At 44.4% G+C, this 17,014-nt stretch overlaps 1 protein-coding gene across 1 annotated transcript in view; it reads left to right on the top strand.

The window, feature by feature from the left end:
* The first annotated feature begins 3,674 nt into the window (after nucleotides 1–3,674).
* The window catches only part of smarca2 (SWI/SNF related BAF chromatin remodeling complex subunit ATPase 2), a 31,902-nt gene continuing 18,562 nt past the window's right edge, over nucleotides 3,675–17,014 (top strand). The window contains exons 1-18 of the mRNA XM_058070369.2: nucleotides 3,675–3,806; nucleotides 4,707–4,950; nucleotides 5,450–5,579; nucleotides 5,661–6,035; nucleotides 6,186–6,287; nucleotides 6,808–7,060; nucleotides 7,147–7,273; nucleotides 7,378–7,551; nucleotides 7,634–7,807; nucleotides 8,611–8,781; nucleotides 8,906–8,959; nucleotides 10,718–10,848; nucleotides 10,931–10,988; nucleotides 11,172–11,269; nucleotides 11,655–11,802; nucleotides 13,526–13,689; nucleotides 16,082–16,148; nucleotides 16,244–16,354. Coding sequence (XP_057926352.2) covers nucleotides 4,717–4,950; nucleotides 5,450–5,579; nucleotides 5,661–6,035; nucleotides 6,186–6,287; nucleotides 6,808–7,060; nucleotides 7,147–7,273; nucleotides 7,378–7,551; nucleotides 7,634–7,807; nucleotides 8,611–8,781; nucleotides 8,906–8,959; nucleotides 10,718–10,848; nucleotides 10,931–10,988; nucleotides 11,172–11,269; nucleotides 11,655–11,802; nucleotides 13,526–13,689; nucleotides 16,082–16,148; nucleotides 16,244–16,354 — 2,571 coding nt within the window. The 5' untranslated portion in view covers nucleotides 3,675–3,806; nucleotides 4,707–4,716. The remainder of the gene's footprint in view (nucleotides 3,807–4,706; nucleotides 4,951–5,449; nucleotides 5,580–5,660; nucleotides 6,036–6,185; nucleotides 6,288–6,807; nucleotides 7,061–7,146; nucleotides 7,274–7,377; nucleotides 7,552–7,633; nucleotides 7,808–8,610; nucleotides 8,782–8,905; nucleotides 8,960–10,717; nucleotides 10,849–10,930; nucleotides 10,989–11,171; nucleotides 11,270–11,654; nucleotides 11,803–13,525; nucleotides 13,690–16,081; nucleotides 16,149–16,243; nucleotides 16,355–17,014) is intronic.

Genomic DNA, 17,014 nt, shown 5'->3' with positions numbered 1-17,014 from the left:
TAATTCAATTTACATTTTATTCTAACAGTTCCGCAGGCCAATAAAAAAACAGCAGCAGACTGCAAATCCCCCTTGGGCCGCACTTTGGACACCACTGCTTTATTGCGAATTTGAGTGCAATACTTGGGTGCTGTTGAATATGAATCAGGAGGTTTACATCTTTTAATTTTTTTTTTGAGCTGATACCTATATCGACTGATATCACATTTTATACCGATATCACTAGCATACATGTTATTTTTGTATGAATTCACCCTGTTGGATGTTCATTCATTCATTCATTTTCTACCGCTTTTTCCTCATGAGGGTCGCGGGGGTGCTGGAGCCTATCCCAACTGTCTTCGGGCAAGAGGCGGGGTCCACCCTGGACTGGTGGCCAGCCAATCACAGAGCACATATAGACAAACAACCATTCACACTCACATTCATACCTATGGACAATTTGGAGTGGCCAATTAACCTAGCATGTTTACCTAGCATGAAAACCCACGCATGCACGGGGAGAACATGCGAACTCCACACAGAGATGGCCGAGGGTGGAATTGAACCCTGGTCTCCTAGCTGTGAGGTCTGTGCGCTAACCACTCGATCACTGTGCCGCCCTTAATTCATTCAATCCCAGATATTTTTCAACAAAAGACAACCCCTTCACTCACTTCAACCCCATCAAAGCAACCTTTTGTTTCTATCTTCTTTAGCCATCTGTCATAGAACATAGGTAAGTTTCAGCAAAAAATATCAACTCCCGACTAGAAAACCAGCTTTTTGTGAAAAGATAAATTTCGAACATCACATAGATTGAGCGTTTGTGGCAGCTCAAATATCTAAACCTATATACCTAAAACTATACCAAGATAAACGACACAAAAGGACTTGTTTTTACATCAAAACAACAATTTATTTGCAAATATAACTCCATGAACTATTTACAATTTTCACATTTGGAACACGCTACACTCCCCCGCTCTCTCTCACTTCCTCCTTACTGTCATGCCTGATTCTTCCGGTCACATGATCCATGCCGGGCTCCCCCTTGTGGCCATTTTTATGGCTTCAAATTACTTTGAAGTCAAACGCATCAGTGGAGAGTTGCGTCATCATCGGGTGTTAAACGTATCAATACGTCTTTGGCATTGACTGAGTCGTATTTTAAAAACATGCTGTACTGTCAGTAACGGCCACAGTTTGACCCTGGAACAGATTATTTCCATCGGGAGCAACAACGTGTTTATAAAATAGCAAGTACAAGCATCTCCATGAGCAAGAAGCTCAAAAACAACGAATGGAGCAGAAGGAAAATAAATCTTGGATGGATTTGTGACAAAGTGCAACTCTGTCCCTGCTGTTCAAACATCCACTCCACCATCTGCTCACCCCCACCGCCCTGGTGTAATAAAAACAAGCGCACCACAATGTAAGTAATGGTTATTCAAATGGAACTCTCCCCAGAAAATGCTGCCCCGCCAATTGTGGCTCATCTCTAAACGCAAGACGACACACCTTTGTTGGCGCACACCTGTGCATGACAATGCCGTGTGTGTGTGTGTGTGTGTGAGGATATGACAGTGCAATTAAATCCAGCACATTGTTATTATAACGTAGACTAAAACTAACAACTCCACATTCTCCAAGTGTTTACTTGTGTGTATTTTCCCCATATAATTCTTAATCACACAATATACTTCATTTCAAATGACAGAACATCCTGCCAAAGCAATAACCACAAACATACACATAATGTTAAACTAAGATCTCCCAAAAGTGAGCCTTCTTATCTTTGCCCTTACATCATGTGTATTGATATTGATGACGTATATACGGCCCACATGAGTGAACCCAATGATATCAGACACTGCACATTCATATTTTAATCCTAAATGCACCGTTTTGAGGATGCGTGTCCGTGTTTTTTAAAGTAAACGATGCAAGGACTGAAAGGACATCCCTGTGGGATTTGAATAAAATGTCACGCCACCGACTCGTCCACCGGGAGCCTTTCAAGGTGAAAGCAGCACCGCCGACCGCGCGCCCTTTCACTGCCAAATGACTGCGGCCGAGCCTTTTCCTGGCTCGCTGACTTTTGGGGGGGGACGCGGCCTGCCGCCGCAAAGTTACTTAGGTTTCTTTATTTGGCTAGCATTTACATCCACATCCTTTTTGTGGGGAGGGGGGCAGTCTGGGCCGAGATCAGAGGTGAAACGTTTAGAGGTAAACAAATGTGGAAGGGGTGTTCAAAGCCTGGCCCGAGGGCCACTTTCTAAAATGACAAGAAAACAGCAAAAATTGAATATTGTTGTAATATTATGAAGAAAAATAACATCATTTTAGTAGCATAAATGAAAAAAGTATTATCTTTTTATAGTTTTGTTTTAACTTGCAAAATGATGAGTAACAAAGAATCGTATGAAGTTGGAATTTTTGGAAAATTATGCTGTGGAAAAAGTTGAACTGTGCCCACAATTACATCAAAATATGATTGGAATAAAGTCATAATTAAAGAAGAAAACGTACAAGGAGAAAGTTGAACTAGTTGGTAATTAATAAGGAAAAACAACAACAAAATGGGAAAATCAGCAGTGATTTTATCCACACAAAATATTAAGAATATTTTTTAAAAGTATTGTAATATATTATGTAAAATATTGTAAGGAAATATAACCTCATTTTTGTAGCATAAAGTTGAAATATTAAAGAAAAAAGTAATTGTTTAAGTAAAATTATGAGTACCAAGCAAAACCACAAATAAGGTTGTGGAAATTTTTAGAAAAAATTGGTTGCAGAAAAAGTTATAATGGTATGACGACAAAATCAAAATATTATGGGAAAAAAGTCATAATGAAAAAGAAGAAAATTGACAACAAGAAAGTTGAAGTAGTTTAAAAAACAACAGCTGAAATTGGAAAAAACTTTAATATTAACATTAATATTGAAAATATTCAAGTAATATTTAAAATAAAAAAATACTGCTTAGAATGAATGAATGATAGACCAAATGAACCTCAGTGAAAAAAGTTTGGGCACCCCTGTCCTAAAAGGTCACCTGTGTCAGATATCAAGTGGGGACTCTTGGCCGTTGCTGCCACCTTGTGGTTTAAAATGAAGGGACAGCACATGTACTACAGGTACTAGTACATTTAGTAAAACAAACACCGAATAAAGTATTTACCGCGTAACGCCGACCAAAGCTGTTTACGTTTAAAAGGGTTATACTATTAGGGATACTGCTTCTATTTTTCATTTGCTGCATCAGAAGTCAATCAGCAACTATAGTGCTCACAAAACATGCTGGTCAATATGGCAGCCATTTTGGGAAGACATGCTCTATTCGGAATAGTATTCTAAAGTCAAAAGTAACTAAACAGGAGGAAGTTAGCAGCAAAGCTTGTGAAATGGCCATGGCTGTATCAACAGTGAGGTGAGGCGGGGTTCGCGTTGGACAATCAAAGTTGTTTCTCTGTTTTACATATAGTTAAATGGCGTAAAACAACCTCTGATTGACAAGTGAGTCTCATTTGAACTAGTTTGGACGTGTCAGCCACCAAGTTACAGTAAGGCCAAAACACACGCCCAGTAAAGAACACAAAACGATCGACAGTATACAGTAGCCAATCCGCATACGAGGAAGGCGGGACGTCCTGTGTAAAACGACCAATGAGGGACGTCAACGGGGAGCTCAACTTTAAATATGTCAGCAAAACAGCACGGAGGGAGGGGGAGTGAACTTGACGACTGCAGTCATATTTAAGACTAACATTATAATAAATCCATCTGTCTCGCTCTGTGTGCACTTTGGCTTCAGCCGAGAGGTAAGATATTTCTTCACGCTTCACTGCCAACGCCACTGAAGAGCGTAGCGCGCTCATAGCTGTCAAAACTTTTTTTTGGGGGGGAGGACATGGACCCTACCCGAATCAGAACCACCCAGGCCAGCTAGCATGCTAGGCTACAAGTGCCATGGTGGCTAACGTTAGCTTAGCCGCTAGCATAGCCAGTGGCTCGCTACGAACCTTGACAGCGGGAGACGAGAGGGGCGGGAAGCCACAACAGTAACCCTCGATAGGTTATTTGTGGAGATGCAACAACACAGTCGAGCCATTAAACATGACCATGGCTGAGCGGGGTGAACTGTAGCCAGGCTCGGTGTCCATACTTTGATCCAAAGTGACGTTATGCGAGTTGTTGCTGCGATGGCCACCATTTTTAGAGGGAGCCATGATCCAATCAGAGCCCGCTTTTAGCGCCCCGGAACTAAGCTAACGGTGCAGCGAAATAACATATAATAAATGTTGTTTAACAAAATCTACACTGTATCCAGGAATCTGTTTTGAAGCACCGACTGGAATGTGGACAGCACTGATTGATATGTCATTACGGCTGTTCACTAACCCCAGCTATACCAACAGGATAACCGCATACTCGTTGTATAAAATGGGGCTAAGCTAGAATATGTAGGATATGGATATAGTTTATTCTATTCTATTACACTGCTATATTTCCAAATGATAAAAGCTGCTGTAAAATGCAGTGAGCTCACAACAATAATTTATACAGGTCACACTATTATTAAACTCTCAACTTCCTGGGTGAGCTGGAGCCATGCCACCTATGGACAATGTAGAGTTAACATTTTGCGTGTTTCTGGGGACGGGAATGAACACCACTAACATTCCACCCATTTCTTCTTTTGTCTTCCGCCAACTTCCCAGCATTCGGTAGATGTCCACCCCTTCGGACACCACAAGTGGTATGTCCCATCCTGGCCCTTCCCCAGGGGCGGGCCTTTCACCGGGCCCCATCCTGGGCCCCAGCCCCGGACCGGACCCCTCGCCTGGCTCCGTTCACAGTATGATGGGACCCAGCCCCGGGCCCGGAACGCCCAACGCTGCCCACGGCATGCAGGGACAGGCGCAGGGCGACTTCTCCCAAGATGTTATGTATTCTATGCACAAGGTAAACACGGAAATAACATTTCTGGACAATAGTGAAGTGGAGTAAGAAGTTAAGCAGGGTATAATACAATTTCAAAACAATCAATTGTCTGTAGAATTTTCACGAGACATAAGGACTAACTGTTATACAAGAATTAGTTAACCTTGTTTATTACTTACTGAAAAAAATGTGTACTTCCAAATGTCTTTGATGATGATGTAGACAGAAGTTTAATTTCTTGGTCTGTGGTCATCACACTTTTCTTCTTTTGCCATATCTGCCAAATCTGCTATGTTCCATAGCACTGTAGTTTTAATACTAATGAGCTGTGTTTGTCCACGCTTCTTTGCAGTGTGTCCAAGAAGTGCTTTTGTGAATTTTTTACGTGTGCGTGTTCCCTCTTTTCTCGCGGGTGATAGGTTCCCAAAATAGCCCACTAAAAGTGATTAATATGTATAGTGAAGCCTACTTTTTAGCAAGCTCTGTAAAGTGAAGTATAACATGGATGTTTTGTTTTCAGCCCATGGAGGGAATGAGCGACAAGGCCATGGCAGACGTGATGCACTTTGGTAGCATGAAAGGTGTGGGCATGAGGTCCCTTCACAGTGGCATGGGCCCCCCTCAGAGTCCCATGGATCAGCATAGCCAGGGTATACTTAACCCCTCTTTATGTCAACTATATGTTGTGGGTGCACTTAAAGGGATTTTGTGGTTTCTTTTCTTTGCCTTAGGGTACATGTCCCCCCATCCGTCGCCCATGGGGGTGCATGAGCACGCCTCCAGCCCTATGTCCGGGGGTGGAGGACCCACGCCGCCCCACATGCCTCCCTCCCAGCAGAGCCCCATGATGCCCATGGATCCCCAAGGGGGCGGCGGCCTTCCCAGCATGTCCGGCATGGGCCAGCACGGCAGAGGACCATCCACTTTTAGTCCGGCCCAGCTGCAGCAGCTCAGAGCACAAATACTGGCCTACAAGATCCTGACTCGTGGGCAGCCACTGCCTGAAAACCTTCAGCTGGCTGTTCAGGGGAAGAGGAGCCTACCCCCGATGCAGCCGCAGCAGCAACAACAGGGGCCGAGCGGAAGTCCTTACAGCAGGTCTCAAGGTATGAAGATTCGTTATTGTGTGTTTCTTACTGCAGTAAAGCATCAAGTATTGCTCCCAACATGTAATATGTGGTTTTTTAGTTACATGAGCACACTAATTGACAACTTACCACACAGAGTTAACATTCTGAACTTATTCTCGTTTAAAGGCATGCCCATGGCATCTTTGGGTGGAGCCCAGTCAAGCCCTTGCCCCACTCCAGCCCTGCAAGGTCACAGTCAAAGTGCCGGACCCAAAACTTGGCCTGACAGTATGTATTATAGTGTAGTAAATAGTAGTCCCTCACTACATCACGGTTTGAACATCACAGTTTAGCAGAAATTAATTAAAGTCGGCATTGAATTGGAAGTTAAAATGTATCAGGAGACCCCTCGTGTTAACCCCCTCGTGTTAACATCTTGAATGTACAAAACCTGCATCCAGGGAAAGGTTGAGACGGCCCTGTATTACATACTGTTGCAAGTATCCACACATCTTTTCCACGCTTTGCCATTTTCCCACCATGACTGAAAAGGATGTTACTGATGGAACTGTGTTTGACAACAAACTGCAGTCCACACCTTTTGAAATGAAATGATGTAACTCCACTGCAAGCTTTGCAAACCGTAGCTGATTTTTTAAAATCATCTTTGGCTTTTTTTTTTATTTTTTTTACAATGAATCATAGTATTTTATTTAATCCACCCCTTGGGTTATGTTCATACATACAATGGTATCCTGACATTGCATCATCATCACCACCACCAACACTAAAGCTTCTGCTTCTCCAGGCCAAGGTGGTGAGACTCCAGCCAGTGCCTCCAAGCACCTCGCCCCGGTTGCCAGCGGTCGGCCCTCACCCGCACCTCCACCTGCCCCCGCCATTCCGTCCGTGCCCCTGCCTGGTGGCTCGATGACCCCTCAGCCGGCGGGCCAGCAGGTGTCCCCCATGCTGCAGATGCAGCAGAAGCAGAACCGTGTCACGCCCATCCAGAAGCCCCAGGGCCTGGACCCGGTGGGCATCCTGCAGGAGAGGGAATACAGGTACTGATTGCAAGGCAAGGCAGAAGATTGCCATTTTTAGCTGCTGAATCTCTTGATGAATTAGTATGATTATTCACTCCCATTAGGCTGCAGGCTCGGATTGCACATCGCATCCAAGAACTGGAGAGCCTGCCGGGCTCCCTGCCGCCTGACCTGAGGACCAAGGCCACGGTGGAGCTCAAGGCACTGCGCCTCCTCAACTTCCAACGGCAGGTAAACAACATTTTGTTCCCTCTCATGTTCATTTTTTATATACGTATATATAAATATCTAAAACATGAAATTCAACATGTGAGCTGTCATCCCTCCTCCTCCAGCTGAGGCAGGACGTGGTGGCGTGCATGAGGCGGGACACCACCCTGGAGACGGCCCTCAACTCCAAGGCCTACCGACGCAGCAAGCGACAAACGCTGAGGGAGGCGCGCATGACAGAGAAGTTGGAGAAGCAGCAGAAGCTGGAGCAGGAGAAGAAACGACGGCAGAAGCACCAGGTTCAATACGTCTCCTGTTAACACCAATGTGCACTTGTGTCTCTCTCTGCACTGGCTAAATGTTTGCGTTTTTACTCCCCAGGAATACCTCAACAGTATTCTTCAGCATGCTAAAGACTTCAAGGAGTACCACCGCTCCGTGTCCGGAAAAATGCAGAAGCTCACTCGAGCCATTGCGACCTGGCACACCAACACGGAGAGGGAGCAGAAAAAGGAGACTGAAAGGATCGAGAAGGAGAGAATGAGGAGGCTAATGGTAACAACCTCTACACCAAATATATACCGTAATACAACACATTCACCTTACTTCAGGGATGTCCTAAGATCCATCCCCCACCATAAAATGACCACCAGATTTAATACAGGACTGCACTTTGTCAATCTGTGCCCGTCATCCACAGTTCTTATGTGAAACATGGACACATGTCTTTCTCTTTGCTGTGTGTTCCAAATATTGAAGAGCTTCTAGCATTAGGCAGCTAATAACGCAATGCAATGCAATGCAATGGAATTCACCTGTTGTGCCTATAAAGCCCTCCACCTAAACACCTCCAGTGACATTTTATGGCTCTATATACATGCTCTGACCATGTAGCAGCAAGCACAGTCATGATAACATTAATATAATATTTAAAGTATTTTGCAGTATCTTGGGCATTTTAAATATTACCAGAACTTCCTTACTGGGTGGATTGATTTCACAGCGCCCATGGCAACAACCGCTTTTTATGTCTACAGCAGCGTTTGCTACCACTAATCATGGTAGACTTGGTGAGAGCTGCTGCCGATGACTAATTGTTACTACGACTCCCCGCAGCCAGAGTAGCGTTGCCGGGTGCTAGGCAGATGCAGCTATGGGGAAACACTAAGGCATTTTCATAGCGCTAGCATGTAGTACGAGTGCTAAATGTTTCATGGACAAAATAATACCGTAATAAAACTTTGAATGTCTGCTCTCACTGGGATGGCTTCTGGGCCTGCGTGATCATCAAGCCACACCTAATATTGTAAGCCTTTTCCGCAGCTCATATGCCTTCTGTTGAAATCCCCCAAACCCAGGCCGAAGACGAGGAGGGTTACCGTAAACTCATTGACCAAAAGAAGGACAAGCGCCTGGCGTACTTGCTGCAGCAGACGGATGAGTACGTGGCCAACCTAACCTCTCTCGTGTACGAACACAAAGCAGCGCAGGCGGCCAAGGAGAAGAAGAGGAGGAAGAAGAAGAAGAAGGTGGGCTGCATGCCGTCTCTATCATTGTTTCCCTTGGAAGGAAGGAAGCATTCCTCGAGACATGAAAACATAGCATGGTGATCACAGTCTGCTGTGGTTGCTCATGATGCGTTTGTGTGTCTAGAGGGTGGACGGAGAAGGCGGCGAAGGAACCAGTGCGATTGGACCTGATGGAGAAGTAAGTCACTTTGCCACACACAAGCAAATGAGTGCCAGGGCCTCTGATTAACGCTGGGTCGAAAACAATGGCATCATCAGCCACCACCTGATCTTGTTTTTATCAACTCAAAAACTTTATAAACGATGGCAGCCGCTGCATATCATGAGGGGTCAGCATCCAGCAGCCTTTTCTACCTCTGCGTGCGCTTTAAAATGTTGGTTGCATTACTCAGCTGTCTGTGTGAAAGTTGTGTGTTACACGTGCCCACTATCGTTTACAATAAACTCCATCCATCCATTTTCCTCCGCCTATCCGGGTCCGGATCGCGGGGGCAGCTGTCTCAGTAGGAAAGCCCAGACTTCCCGGTCCCCGGCCACCTCCTCCAGCTCCACCGGGAGGACACCAAGGCGTTCCCGGGCCAGCTGTGAGACATAATCCCTCCAGCGTGTCCTAGGTCTGCCCCGGGGCCTTTTCCCGGCTGGGCATGCCCGGAACACCTCACCAGGGAGGCGTCCGGGAGGCATCCGGACTAGATGCCCGAGCCACCTCAACTGACTCCTCTCGATGTGAAGGAGAAGCGGCTCTACTCTGAGCCCCTCCCGGATGGCTGAGCTCCTCACCCTATCTCTTAGGGTGAGTCCAGCTACCCTACGGAGGAAACTCATTTCAGCCGCCTGTATCCGCAATCTCATTCTTTCGGTCATGACCCAAAGCTCATGACCATAGGTGAGGGTGGGAACGTAGATCCACCGGTAAATTGAAAGCTTTGCCTTCCGGCTCAGCTCTCTTTTCACCACGACGGTCCGGTACAGCGACCGCATTACTGCCAAGGCTGCGGCGATACAATAAACTAGTGAGGGCTTTTCTTGCTGGTCCGTACTGCTATTACAACATCGGTTCTGTTGCTGCTGTCTTGTGTAATTGGTGGTAAATGTACTTTGGCCAAAGAGAGCCATGTTTTCCTTTCTGCTGTCTCATGTACTCCAAATCATTCAAGAACAAAAAAACCCAACTTGTTTTATGTAATGATTTTTCACATTACAAATGAACAATAGCTATCGTCTGCATCCGCCTACAGTTTTGTGCATTTAGGGTGCACATTAAAATAATAGTAAGATCCTGCAAGCAGTAAACGTTGATGTAGTGTGTGTGTGTAAGCAGTTTTTTTGCTTTGACCTGCAAATACTTTGGCCTTCTCCTTGATGAGCAATTTTACAAAACTTTTTAATGTATTAGCAGCTGTTTGTCTTTGGCCTAGTCTGTGGAGACCCAGCAAGGAGCCTGATAACAGGTTTATTATCTGGATTTATTCTTTGGGATGCAGAGTACGCATGGCGAGGATGAAGAAATGACTTGTGTCTTCATCCAAATTGTTGTCCAGACTGCAGTGTTGGCCATTGTCCATATAATTGTTGTCATTTCACCCAGGCACACTTTTTTATGATCAAGCTTCCACCTCCAGCTTGGATTGTTGTCTCCGTTTTTATTGTTTGCAGCCGTGAAAGCGACAAAAAGTCGATGGACACTTATGTGCAGAATTCATCTAAATTAGCGACTGATATCAGAGAAAGGGAGGCAACGTAATAATGGATTGATTTTGGTGAAACAAATACATCGAATGGGCTGCTCAGATGGCAATCTAGACCTGCAAATATATAAAAGAGGAGACAGCTCACAGGGACAAAAAATTGTCTCTCCACATGACAGTTTGTCTCAAGTGGAGCAACACCCTCGGTTGTCTTACGTAAGGTCTTTCTCCTTGTGCTACGTTTGCAGCCCATGGACGAGAGCAGCCAGATGAGTGAGCTGCCCGTCAAAGTCATTCAGACGGAGACGGGGAAAGTTTTACAGGGAACAGATGCTCCCAAGTCCAGCCAGCTGGAGGCGTGGCTTGAGATGAACCCCGGGTGAGGAGGCAACATATGATGCTTGAAAAAAGCAAAAAAGAACATAATATGGTAAATAATTGTCTCTTTTTCCTGGATGCAGGTACGAGGTGGCGCCTCGGTCCGACAGCGAGGAGAGCGGCTCCGAATTTGAGGAGGAGGTATGCCCATATTGGTGTACTTTGCAGCCCTGCTATTATCATCACCTTAAATCTCTCTGTAGTCCACTAGGGGGCTGCAGCTGTCCACACTTAACGACTTATTCTCTCATCTCACTGATTTATTCTCTCATTAGTGCTGATTCTATAAAATATTGCACCTGTGTGTCATCAAACCTTTTTAAGGAAGAAGAAGAGGGGGCAAAGGCAGAAAGCGAGGAGAAGACCGCAATCGATCCCAACGAGGAGGGAGGATGTGTGACTGCTGCCAAGCACATTATCGAGTACTGTATCGCTTCCCTTCAGTCTCTTTGAACACACAGTTTGCACATTGGTACTGGATACAGTATCTGGCATACGGGAGTGCAAGCCATAGATTTTAGCCAACACAAGACATACCCGAGAGTAGTCAATTTACAGCTTGTGTAAGAGAATAGATTTACACACACAGCGTTATCTTTATAAGCTGGCATCACGTGAGTCGAAAAATATTGCCCTGCCTCTAGTTAAGCTTCACAGTCTGGGGCTGCACCAGTGCTGCGGTTGGGTTGACTGGATAGTAGATCTATGCTCCTATACAAGCTGGAGAGTGAAGAGTGAAGTGGAAAAGTATATTCAAGTGTCACTTCTATTGGTATACTGTCATAAAAGTCCCACTCCCACCTTCAGGTCAGCCAAGCAGGATGTGGACGATGAGTACAGCGTCCCGACGGGCCAAACCAGCTCCCAGTCTTACTACGGTGTGGCCCACGCTGTTATCGAGAGGGTAGAGAAGCAGTCGTCCCTTCTGATCAACGGCACGCTCAAACAGTACCAGGTACGCTCCTCTAGTGAGCAGCGAATGAATAATATGCCGACCTGCATCCCACGGTCATCCAGTTTGCAGCACTCATATCCTGTTTACGAGGGTGGAGTCCCTCCCTGCTGGACAGTCACCTGCCAATCACAAGTACAGCACACAAAGAACACCAAAGAACAATATCATCTTTAATGAACCTCCCCTTGGTTTCCCTCAATGCACACACCCTGGGGGTCGTCAGTGAAGTTCTTTCTAATCCAATCTAATGAATTCTGGCACATCAGCTGGGAGCAACGCACACATCCTTTGCGTCGCATCGCTGCATGAAAAAAAAAATCATATTTCCCTGTGGCAGCAGCTAATGATAATAACACTTTTCCCTAGCACTCGTCACATGTTCTTATGATTAAAAAAAAACACCTCAGCCCCCTATGGAGTGTGGGGTGGCTTCAAACCCATTTGTGACTGTAACTCCAGCGTCACCCTCATCAGGAGTTTGCATTGGCAGCTGACAGGCCTGTTAACACCGTGGAAGTGCTTGCAATTCCAGGCCTCAAACTAAGTAGCTGTTGACATGTCCTAATCAAATATCATGACATTATTACTACCGCATCACTGCCATCAGGGTACGCGGAGTGCCATTTTTACTGATGCGGATTTATCAGTGTGACGAAATCCTTCTCTTTCACTGGCCCACCCCTAGAAGTCAAGAGCCTGGACACGCCAGGTTGATCCTTAAGTAAGGCCGCCTACGCGGAGCACTCCTTGACATACCAGAGTGTAAAGTTGTGTGGAAATAGTGTCAAATATCACTATCCGTGGGACTCAGGAGAATGCCGTGCGTTCTGACTGACAGCTGCTTCTTTGCTCGCCATCGTGCGATGTCATCATCTTACCAGACCGCAGCCAATGTGGGTGTGAAGCTTGTTGTTTGAGATGGAAATGGACCTTGCGGGAGAGGGGCTGTTCCCATTTTTATTTAGTCTGTGTGTGATTTATGGTGTGCCAGACTTTCACTTAGATAGGCGGGGAGCTCCTTTCCACCCTCACGTTAATTGGATGGGAAGCACACTGTGCAAACCTTTCAGACGTGTGACCACAAAAAAAAAAAATCCATATGACAATAGTTACTGACACCATCATATGGCTTCATCACCAGGTTTTCTTAATTTTAACCCTCATTTTTGAATATATTAATCCAGGCTGTCAGGCAAGCAACATGTACTTTGTCATGGGTTGCCGGTCCCACTGTGATGACATTGTGCTCTGGCCTTTACTGTTCCTCCCATTATCTGCTCATTGTCTCAGAGGGGGCTGCATGCCGCCTTGCGCACCTCATTATGTGACCACCCGTGGGTTACTTTCAGCATGAAATGCCAAAGTGGCGAGGAGATAAAAGTTATTTTCTGTTGCAGCTCCAATAAACTTCTTTCAGATAATTTGCATCCACAGAGGCCGGGGTGACACACTGACACTACCTTTCATTCTTTCATGTTGAAGTCATTTGTCGTTGCATTGTAAAATATGCTAAGCTACATTATTTATTCATTATGCATGCCTGTCATCTGGGAGTGAGAAGAGATTTGCTTGAATTTGCGATTCAGATTACCTCTCCTTTGGAACGCCGCTGGAATTGTTTTGTTTCTTTGACACGCTTGACACATGTTCAGCACGGCCTCCGGGAAACAACACGGTGGCGTTTGGACATTTTAACCTTACCCACCCCCTCCATGCTGTTTAGATCCAGGGTCTGGAGTGGATGGTGTCCCTGTACAACAACAACTTAAACGGCATCCTGGCTGATGAGATGGGCCTGGGCAAGACCATCCAAACCATCGCTCTCATCACCTACCTGATGGAGCACAAGAGGCTCAACGGTCCCTATCTCATCATCGTCCCTCTCTCGTCAGTACCTCTTCTTCGTATGGCTTTTATCCTGCTGCCGCTTTGTTTTTTTTGTACAGTTAAGTGATGTGAACAGTGTTCTGCGTGGTACAGGCCTGGACTGTTCAAGTTAAAGTGATAGAAGCACTCCAAATGTGGAACACGGGGGACTCGGATGCACTCGGATGCACTAAGCAGTAGTGGCCATTAGAGGAAATAAATGGATAATTTTTTCCAATCGATCAACATTCAAGCATGCATATCCACAAAGTAGCCCTTCATGAAAAGCTCTGCTTTTATGCATAAGTGACTTTTTATGGGGCTGTCCAAACTTTTTCCAGCGAGAGCACTACTGAAACTAAAAGGATGCAAGGGCCATCTCATCTTTGTGACATAGGTGAAAAAGCCCATCATTAGAATCAACTTGGATCTTGGCTCTTTCTTGCTGTTTCTTCTTTAAGGGGACCTACACACAATGCTATGCTCATTTGTCTTCCCTTTGTATTGAGTTGTGGACTCCTATAGAGCAGCTACACGCGATAACCAGCACACAAAGCTTTATAGTTCTTATAGCATCGGCAGAATAATATGACTTAAATATATTTTTTTCCTATTTCAACTCTGTGCTACTAAAATAATATTACAATACAATTATATTATTTTCTAACTATTTGTACTTGGTCATAAAAAAATTCTTGTAATTTTTATTTTCCGTTAATATGCTGATACCGTCAGCATCGCAGCTATCAAAATCAATTTGTCATGTCTTTCTCATTTGTAGTTTTTATTTCTCTCTCTCTATGTATATGTATATATATATATATATATATATCTTTGTAGGGCATATATAAGATGACTGGTATTCAATGTGCAAAAAAGCTCCTGAGCAGAAAAATGCAGCCGGGGAGCCAGCATGCAAATCTCTGCTAAGGTGAAGCCGTACAGTAAATGATGATGAGGAGTCACAGTGTGGGCTCCTCCTCAGCCTTTCTTCCTAATTAATTCATGAAACGCTCCTTTTCTCCCACCTTCAATCCCTTCACATAGACAAGCCTCCAGCTCAACACCTGCTGTTGATGCATGCGTCACTCTCCAAGTTCATACAGCCAGGCTCGGATTCTCTGGTGGAATTCATCATTTTACTTCCAATTAGGATGTCATTCTGGAGTCAATTGGCAGCTGCTGGTGCTGAAGGATGAGTGTTAGATGAGTGAGTCCTTATCTGTTTTCATTGCTGTTTTGGCAGTGAAGCTTAACAGTAATCTTATTATAGTATTTTTCACCAATTTTAATGGGGGCCTATTATGCTCGTTGTGGACTCCTATAGAGCAGCTACACACCATCGCCAGCACAGAAAGCTATGGATGGACGATTGCACAATTTTGCTTGTACTTCTGTATAAGTGACAAGATCAATAAAGGGCCATCTCATCCATTGAAAAAAAACCCGAAGATTATTTAAGGAGAAAATGGGCTGTAATATCATGTAAATAAAGTCAAACTTCAAAGAGAAAATTATTTGAGAAAAAAGCCACAATTGTACTTGTGGATATGAGGATAAAAATGTCCTTTTAGTAGCATAGAGTGGAAATATGAAGGAAAAAGTCGTAATATTATGAGAAACAAAATTGGATTGGGGGTAAGTTATAATATTATGGAAAGTCATAACATTACAAAAATAACAAACATAGAACTAACTGACACCAATAATGCAGTTTTTCACTTGTATCAAAGCTGAGATGCATTTTTTTCCTGAAACATATATAACTTCTCGGCATAAATGAGCAAAGCATCAAAGTTTCATCCTTTCATTTTTTTCACGATGTGGCCCTTGCTGCCCGACAGGGACCACGCCATTTTGTGTGTCTGTAGCTTTAAGGCTAATGAGCTGTCTTTGTCCCCACTCGAGTACAAGTATCCACTTTTTAATACCAGGGGCGTCCAAAGCGCAGCCCACGTCACATTGTAGAATTGGAGAACACCCCCCCCCCCCACACACAAAAAAAAAAAACAAGCAAAATGGGAAAAATAAAGCCAATGTTAAGACAAGATTATTTTGCTGCAGTAACGATTAACAGAAGAAATGCTTGTCGTGTGCTGAAAAATAACAAAAATGATCAAACTTATAACACATACGTCTGGAGCTGACTAGCGGATAGTTGTCAGAGCTCCAGGCTGCATTATAAGATGTGTAGCGAAGCCTGCTTGTCAACAGGCTCTACCGTTGGCTCACCATTAAAAAGTCACTGTTGTAAAGGAAAAAGGGGACCACACTCCATGGAAAGTCAACAGGACTCTTTCGAAGCCCGTTAGTGCTTAGTACGTGGTGGTAGATTTCTAAATGGGCTTTTTCCTGTCTGCCTCTCTGTGTTTTCTCCCTCAAGGTTATTGAGATAATTTTTTTTCACTTTCAGGACTTTGTCCAACTGGGTGTATGAACTTGACAAGTGGGCACCATCCGTGGTCAAAATTGCATACAAGGTAAAAAGCAAATCCAGGACCCCCCCTCCATTTAAAAAAAAAAAAAAAAAAAAACAAAATAAAAAAACAACATCTTGGCTTTTCTCCTTCACAAGGGAACCCCTGCCTTGAGACGTGGACTAGTGCCACAGCTCCGAAGCGGAAAATTCAACGTTTTGCTGACGACGTATGAATACATCATCAAGGACAAGCATATACTGGCCAAGGTGAGATATGTTTCCCCGACGTCTTTAATCCTCTCTTCTTTCCCATCTCATACATTTTAAGTCTACAGTCAAACCCTTGAGGATGCCTGTTAGAATATCAAAATATTTTTTTTACCCCAAAGGAGGCAATGGAAATACCATAAATGCGTAGATCGTCCTTTATCGTGTCACGTTCAGTTATGGGCAGGTCGGGGGGGAAGAGGCACGGTGGCAGGAAGGTTCAGTAAAGTCACATGGAGAGAAACGATACTGAAAAGTAGCAAGAACAAAGTAGGCCCAGGAGGCACGGCTGGGGCTAGCGTAAACTCACCATGGGGGGGTGGAAACAGGAATGCGCCCCAGCAGGAGAAGAAAAACCAAGGAACAGGAATACGGCTAACAAAGATGCGACGGAAGGTGGCCAACACGCCAACCGAGGAAAGAATTATGAGAAAGAAACAAATGAATAAATAAAGTTCTATTTTGAGGAAAAAGATTCAATGCTACGAGAATGAGCTCTTAGTATGATGAGAATAAAGTCATCATCTAAAGGAAGAAGTTAAAATAGTTGGAAAAAATATTTTAAATTGAATAAATTTTAAATAAATATTATTTTATGTGCATAAAGTCCAACGACAAAAACAAAAACAAAATTAATTTCACAAGAACAGACATGTAATA

This window comes from Doryrhamphus excisus, linkage group LG3 (assembly GCF_037039965.1).
Source record: "Doryrhamphus excisus strain RoL-2023G ecotype Guam linkage group LG3, RoL_Dexc_Guam_v1.1, whole genome shotgun sequence".
Lineage (NCBI taxonomy): Eukaryota > Metazoa > Chordata > Actinopteri > Syngnathiformes > Syngnathidae > Doryrhamphus > Doryrhamphus excisus.
Note: the sequence above shows the minus strand (reverse complement) of the source record. Positions and strands in the feature narration are given on the sequence as shown.